The sequence below is a fragment of the Bison bison genome, unplaced genomic scaffold (genome assembly GCF_000754665.1).
Source record: "Bison bison bison isolate TAMUID 2011002044 unplaced genomic scaffold, Bison_UMD1.0 scf7180017864490, whole genome shotgun sequence".
NCBI classification, from domain to species: domain Eukaryota; kingdom Metazoa; phylum Chordata; class Mammalia; order Artiodactyla; family Bovidae; genus Bison; species Bison bison.
The window spans coordinates 6,916,160-6,923,954 of record NW_011495049.1 but is presented as its reverse complement, the minus strand read 5'-3'; the positions used below and the strand labels follow the sequence as shown (position 1 = coordinate 6,923,954).

General features: G+C 40.7%; 1 protein-coding gene across 3 annotated transcripts in view; it reads right to left on the bottom strand.

Moving 5' to 3' along the window:
• MSH3 (mutS homolog 3) overlaps window positions 1–7,795 on the bottom strand; it is a 185,987-nt gene that overhangs the window by 2,576 nt on the left and 175,616 nt on the right. For all 3 annotated transcript variants that reach the window (XM_010863368.1, XM_010863367.1, XM_010863366.1), the window contains exon 23: window positions 1,044–1,215. In XM_010863368.1, the coding sequence (XP_010861670.1) occupies window positions 1,044–1,215 (172 nt within the window). The remainder of the gene's footprint in view (window positions 1–1,043; window positions 1,216–7,795) is intronic.

The following is a 7,795-nucleotide window of genomic DNA, read 5'->3' as shown; positions in this document are numbered from 1 at the left end:
GCTTGCAGGACTGTCAGTATACAAGCTGGCAACTGTCTCTTTAACTAAAATATCAGGTGTTCATAGTTCAATATTTAAATTGGTAATAATTCCCAGAACTAAAAAATATTCCTACAGCATAATGGCCAGCCAGGATGTTCTATCTGACTTACAGCCTATTCGCTCCAGATCACATGGTCATGGACCAGAGCAACAATACCCTGCCGCAGGTCAATTAGACTCTTCAGGCAGAGCAGGGTGGGGTAGGAGGTGGGCGAGGAGTTTATGCTTTTTTAAAATATAATCTGATATTTGGGAAACAAAAGGCTGCAATTTATTATTTATTAATAGGGTATTTTCCTAGGAATATCTTCCTTCCAAAGTATGTTTCAGGTTTGTATGACGGGATGTCCAGGGTAAAAGTGCATTCACATAAAGCATTCTAGGTGGTGGAGAAGTTTGTTTAGAATAAAAAATCTGTCACAAACAAATCCACAAAGTAAGTGACATGCACAGATACCGACTCTAATCACCTAGCTCTGTGATACTGATTTTACCAAAAAGTTCATTCAGGCATTTCTGTAAGATGTTATATAAAAACCTAAAGAACTTTTTGGTTAACCCAGTACTATTATTTTCATTCACGTTCTGACAGAATCCTTCACTTCTGAATGCAACTGCTGCATATCTGAATGAGCATAAAAGAGTATAAAAGAAATACTGTAAATATTATTTATATATCGAGGTTTCCATTAGTAATATTCTTCATAAATGAATATTTTAAGCAACCAATGTGTTGGTATACACAAAGGAGTTAATTCTTTAGAAAAATGATCGGAAAACCAACTTAGCAACTTAACAGATAAAGATCTGACTAGAGAGGCCTAAATGAATTCACATGGGCTTTGGGAAGAACCATTTTCATTTTATCATAATTGAATGTTTCAGAATATTTGAAGAGGTGCTTGAAGGAAGATCTGATGTTCATTTACAGGACAATCCTCTTCCTGGGACAACTTGGAAGAGTTCATTATAAATCAAAAATGCAACACAATCATTCTGACCTTTTCATATTTACTAATCCTTCCAGCTCTTTGGACTTGCTAGCTGCTTTCTTTAAAATTTCTCCAGGAACATCTGCTAGTTTAGCCACATTGAGTCCATAACTCCTTGCTGCAATTCCTCTGGTTATTTGATAAAGAAATATGACAGAATCAGGGACCTGGTCTTCTTCACCTAAAAAAATAAAGTTAAAAGAAAGAGAGAGATAAAGAAAACCACACTTGAAAATTGAAAGAAATTAGATTAAAGACAAAATAGAAATCTGTATAACTTTATTCAATTAAAATTTGTAATCTGAAAAAGAAATCCATTATTCCTAATCACCTGTTACCTTCTTTACATATCTAGAAAAAGGGTAAATACTGTTTTGAAAATGCTTTTGCATTTAGGATCTATCTTTTAGCTTAGTTAAAATGCTTTTTAACAATTATTCATTGTAAGTTAAGAAATATTTAGTTGTATGCTGCTTGCTGAAAATTTTCAAATGAATTTCTATACCCAAAAGAGAATGATTCTGATACATGGTACAATATAATTTCTCCTTAAAAAAAAATTTTTTTTTTAAAGTGTTTTCCAGTGAAAGAATGTATTCACCAGTCTTGTATGTAATATAATCTGCAAAGTAACATATATAAGGGATGTTTCCAAGAGTGCAAGAAACAAAGCCACAAAAACAGATAAGGAAATAATACATGTTGCATAGTTTAAATATCAAGACTGAGAAATTCTGGCTTATTAAATATCCTAGTTAAAAAAGAGTTATACATATTAAAGTTGATACTGTTCACATGTGTGCATGCTAAATTGCTTCAGTTATATCCAACTCTGTGCAGCCCTATGGACTGTAGCCCACAGGCTCCTCTGTCCTTGGGATTCTCCAGGCAGGAATACTGGAGTGGGTTGCCATGCCTTCCTCCAGGGATCGAACCCCTGGTCTCTTGCATTGGCAAGAGGGTTCTTTACCACTAGTGCCACCTGGAAAGCCCGTGGATGCTGTTTGGTACCATCCAAATCCCATTCGGACTGCCCCAACTATCAGAGCAACCCTCAGCTGTGTGCTCTCTTTGGGAACTTCCGCAGCTGAAGAAAGCTGTTTCGCCCAAGGTCACCTCCCATCGTGGGCAGCCTGCATCCAGTGGACTGGCTGCTACAGGGGTTGATAGGCAGCTTCGAAGGTGGCCACCAAAGATCCCCTGCCTCCTGGTGTCCATGTCCTTGAGTCATTCTCCCTCTCTGACTGTGAGCTGAACCAAGGGACTTGCTTCTAATGAATAGAATACGACAAAGATTATGGTACGTCACTTCTGAGATTAGATTGCAGGAGACTGTGGCCTGTCTCGGGCACTCTCACTTTCTTCCCTGTTTGCTCTAAAGGGAGCCAGTGGCCATACTGTGGGCTGCCCTATGGAGAAGTCCACATGGGAAGAAACCGATGTCTCTGGTCAACAAGTTAGTGAGGGTCTGGAGGCCAACCAACAGCTGTGTGAATGATCTTGGAAGTGGATATTCTGAGGTATGCCAACAGCATGTGAGAGGGCTGGGAAGTGGGCTGTCCCAGTCAGGCCTTGAAGTGACTGCTACCTGGCCAATATTTGGATGAAGCCTGTGAGAGAGACTGTGAGGTGTTCAGCTTGGGTTCGTGACTGACAGGAATTATGAGATAATAAACAGTTGCTGTGCTAAGCTGCTATGTTTTACAGGAAATTTGTTATGGAACAATAAGATAATAAAAGGCATAAAAGTCTGGCTTTCTCGCCTCAAGCTGAGGTGACTCTGAAGGACCAACCCCTGACCGGGCTCTCTGCAGGGTTGGCTGAAGTCTTACAACTGTAACGCAGCCCAGAACTGCCTAGTTCTGCTTGGGTGTTGATGGTGAAAGCATTCCTCAATAAAACTCGGACACTCGAATTTCAGAATCTGTTTCTTAGGGCACCAGTCTACCACCTAATACATATGCTTGAAGCTAAAACTTTTAAAGAATTGGGATATCATGAAGTACAGTGTTCACTGGAAAGACTGATGTTGAAGCTGAAACTCCAATACTTTGGCCACCTGATGCGAAGGGCTGACTCATTGGAAAAGACTCTGATGCTGGGAAAGATTGAGGGCAGGAGGAGAAGGGGACAACAGAGGATGAGATGGTTGGATGGCATCACCAACTCAATGGACATGAGTTTGAGTAAACTCCAGGAGTTGGTGATGGACAGGGAGGCCTGGCGTGCTGCAGTCCATGGGGTCACAAAGAGTCGGACACGACTGAGCAACTGAACTGAACTGAAGTACAGTAATACAAAGACAATGCTGCAAAGGTATTCAGAACAAAATGTGCCACTTTGGCATGCAGACTCTCTTGAGTTGAAGACAGTGAAGGTCCAAAAGGCTCAGGAAGACCTATCTCCCCCTTCAATGGCCTAAAAGAATTTAGATGGGCAGAGGGGTGCTGGCTCGGAGACAGACTATTACCGGAGAGAACTTTTATCAGAATGACCTATGCATATGGCAAGACAAACAATCTAATTACCAAATATCTGTTTTTCCCATTTTCCCGTCAATTACCCTCCTCCTCTTTGAAGCTCCTTCTCCTATCCCATTCCTTAGCTCTGAATGGTAGAGAAGCCTCAACTGCCTCACTGGCCCTCATATTCTTCTGGGGCCCCTGTAGGTACATAATTAAATTTGCTTTTCTCCAGTTAATCTGCTTTATGTTAATTTGGTTATCAGATCACCCAAAGAACCAAGAACAAATTCTTCCTCCCCAACAGCTGCATACAGTTTAATCTTTGATAAATCTAAAGCAATTCAGGATTATGCAGCTTTTATTATAAACTTCAACATAATTGCACTCTACTGCAAAAATGGCCAAGATGACCAGATTCACGGTGACTTCTGAGACCCTGGTATACTTATTATATTATCAGGAGCTTTTCTCACAACATTATTTCATTTGATAAATATGTAAGCTTTACTCTTATCAGCTACAAGCTAAAAAGCCCAAAGACTGAACACAAGAGAAAAAAGGATAATGGAAATGTCTTTAATCTCCTCTAAGAATTCAGCAACAGACAAATAATATCTTTCTAAGGGTAGGTGCTAGAGGTGGGAGGTGAAAAGAATGCTGACACTCTCAGAATACATAGACTAAAACTCACATTGCAAAGCACTAAGAATATCCTTTACCTCCAAAGAAAACTAAAGGAACACAAAGAACAGGTGATGAAGTGGGTGGGAAAAGACTAGGAAGGAAGCATGTAGAAACCAGTGCCTGCCAACCTGGATAGTTTTTTGTTACCCTTCAATTGCTCACAAGACCCAAAGCAAAATGAACAGCAGTGGGGTATCAAAAAAGTTAGCTCTCTTCATTTTTAAGACAAACACAGATTTTATCACTTCAACTAGGCTAGTCCTAACTGATGTTTTCACCTCCAGCCTCACCTCTATAATCCAGAATTGAAAATGACCTTTCTAAAAATGAGATTAATTCATCTGTCAGTCCATCTGTCCATTCATTATCCATCCATTCATTCATCCATCCATCCATCCATCCATCCATCCTTTACTGAAAGCCTGCTGAATTCCACAAACTCCCCTCATTTAAACATTGCTTTGCTGACAGCTTTTTTCTTTTTTTGCTTTATATACATATAATATGTATAATATGTAGTATATATAATATAGCTAGCTAAAGATGCTTCTTAAATACAGCTATAAAATATAGCTAAATTATATCTGTTGCCCCAAAAGACTCATTAACACATCTCAGGACAAACAACTGCTGAATTTGTCATCATATGTAGTCTCTACTTTAGTAATGATTATGGAAGTTCTTGGTGGCACTAGCGGTAAAGAACCTGCCTGCCAATGCAAGAGACATAAGAGACGTAGGTTTGACCCCCGATGGGAAGATCCCCTGGAGAAGGAAATGGCAACCCACTCCAGTGTTCTTGCCCAGAGAATCCCATGGACAGAGGAGCCTGGCGGGCTACAGTCCATGGGGTCACAAAGAGTTGGACATGACTGAAGTGACTTTAGCACACAGCATGGATGGTAGTTCTTAGAGCAGCACCAAGGTAAATTATGTGACCACTCTTCCATAATCACCTGAAGGAGCTGTATTAAGTTAGGTTCTACCTTAAGACTATCTTTCACCACTCTTCCATGGGAAGGAGAGGTAAGAAGTGGGAGGAGGAACAGAGAAAGAGAGGACAGGGAGTGCATATGTGTGTGTCTGTGTGTAAGATGGAAATGTGGAGGCAGAAAGAGCCAGGTCAGAGAGCAGATGGTAAAAACAACTCATGTCTTTACAGCCTCAAATAAAAGCTCATCATGAGGACTCTCCTTATAAGCTATGATCATTTCTTGTGTGTGTGTGTGTGTGTTAGTCGCTCAGTCGTGTCCGACTCTTTGCGACCCCATGGACTGTAGCCCACCAGACTCCTTTGTCCGTGGAATTCTCCAAGCAAGAATACTGGAGTGGGTTGCCATTTCCTTCTCCAATGATCATTTCTTAAACAGATATTATTGAAAAACTTATCAGACACTGCTTAGAGTCAGTGAAAGCAATCATTCAAGTTTCTCCTTGTTACAGGGAAATTTAGCACAACTGTCTTAAAGCAAAACTTCTCTAGGCAGTTATTAAACAGATGTGTGCTGATCAAATAGGTTCTGCAGTCACTTTCGGGAGAGATCCCTAAAATTTATTAGACACGGATGAGATTAGGTGACTTGTCCAAGGTCTGGAAGACACTACAACGCAGGTCTGTTACTGCTGGTCCACTGATTTATCCCACCCCAAGGGAAAGAGATAAGCACAGAGTCTTGGCACCCTAAAGGCCTTTGGGGGATTTACTGATGACCAATAGCCTCGAATTTAGACAGAAGAGGGATTAGGTCAGAGGCAAAGGATGAAGCCTAGATACAGCCAGGGTTAATACTGGATGTGAGCAGGCAATGGAGCAATGCTTCAAGTTTCTGAGAGAAAATAATTCTCAACCTAAAATTCTAGCCCTAGCTAAATTATAAATCCAGTGTGAAGGTATAATGGAGACATTTTCATTCATGCAGAGTCTTAAAAATTTTATCTCCTTTAATTAATATTATTAGCAGCTTCTCCAAAATCTATTACAGTTCTAAGAAAACACTTATTTATAAAGGGATTAATTCCCTGAGAAAGACTGGACTGGTTGAAGCACAAGCTGGAATCAATATTGTTGGGAGAAATATCAATAACCTCAGATATGCAGGTGACACCAAACTTACAGCAGAAAATGAAGAAGAACTCAAGAACCTCTTGATGAAAGTGAAAGAGAAGAGTGAAAAAGTTGGCTTAAAACTCAACATTCAGAAAACTAAGATCATGGCATGTGGTCCCATCACTTCATGGCAAATAGATGGGGAAACAGTGGAAGAGTAGCAGACCTTATTTCTCTGGGCTCCAGATCACTAAAGATGGTGATTGTAGCCATGAAATTAAAAGACGCTTGCTCCTGGGAAGAAAAGTTATGACCAATCTAGACAGCATATTAAAAAGCAGAGACATTAACAGCAAAGGTCCATTTAATCAAAGCTTTGGTTTTTCCAGTAGTCATGTATGGATGTGAGAGTTGGACTATAAAGAAAACTGAGCACCAAAGAATTGATGCTTTTGAACTGTGGTGTTGGAGAAGACTCTTGAGAGTCCCTTGGACTGCAAGGAGATCTAACCAGTCCATCCTAAAAGAAATCAGTCCTGAATATTCATTGGAAGGACTGATGTTGAAGCTGAAACTCCAATACTTTGGCCAGGTGATATGAAGAGCTGCCTCAATGGAAAAGACCTTGATGCTGGGAAAGATTGAAGGCGGGAGGAGAAGGGGACGACAGAGGATGAGATGGCTGGATGGCATCACCAAATCGATAGACATGAGTTTGAATAAACTCTGGGAGTTGGTGACGGACAAGGAGGCCTGGCGTGCTGCAGTCCATGGGATCGCAAAGGGTCAGACACGACTGAGCGATTGAACTGAACTAATTCCCTGACCATTTAACCCAGGGGATAGTGTCCTTATGTCTACTTCCAAATGTTGATTCAAATTAGTCTAGGCTATTCAAAGTTACCCTTGTCATTCTCATTTCTAGAAAGTGGTTTAGGAATAAGCATGTGCACTGATTCATTTTGCTGTACAACAAAAACTAACACAACATTGTAAAAGCAACTACTGTTGTTGTTTAGTCACTAAGTCCTTGTGTCCAACTTTTTTGTGACCCCATGGACTGTAGCCCACCAGGCTCCTCTGCCCATGGGATTTCCCATGGACAGAGGATTTCCCACGTCCATGGGATTTCTCCAGGCAAGAATACTGGAGTAGGTTGCCATTTCCTCCTGTAGGAGATCTTCCAGACCCAGGGATGGAACCTGCATCTCCTGCATTTCCTGCATTGCAGGTGGATTCTTTATCACTGAGCCACCATATTCCAATAAAAATTAATTAAAAAAAAAAAAAAAAGAATGAGCATGTGAATCAATTCTGAAAATAAGACAGGACACTGATGAGATCCTAGTCGGCATCTAAGAAAAGTTCTCCTGCTCCTAAGAAAGACTCACAGGAAATGCTGGTCCTTTTTCTTCCTTCGGACATTATCAGTTCTGGATGTGATGCACAAAAGAACTGCAGCCATCTTGCTACTAGTGTGATGATGAAATTAGCAGAGCAGGAAGGCAAAGCCTGGAGAATTGCAAAGAAGAGAAGCTGAAGCCCACCCTTCCTGAGGTTCCCAT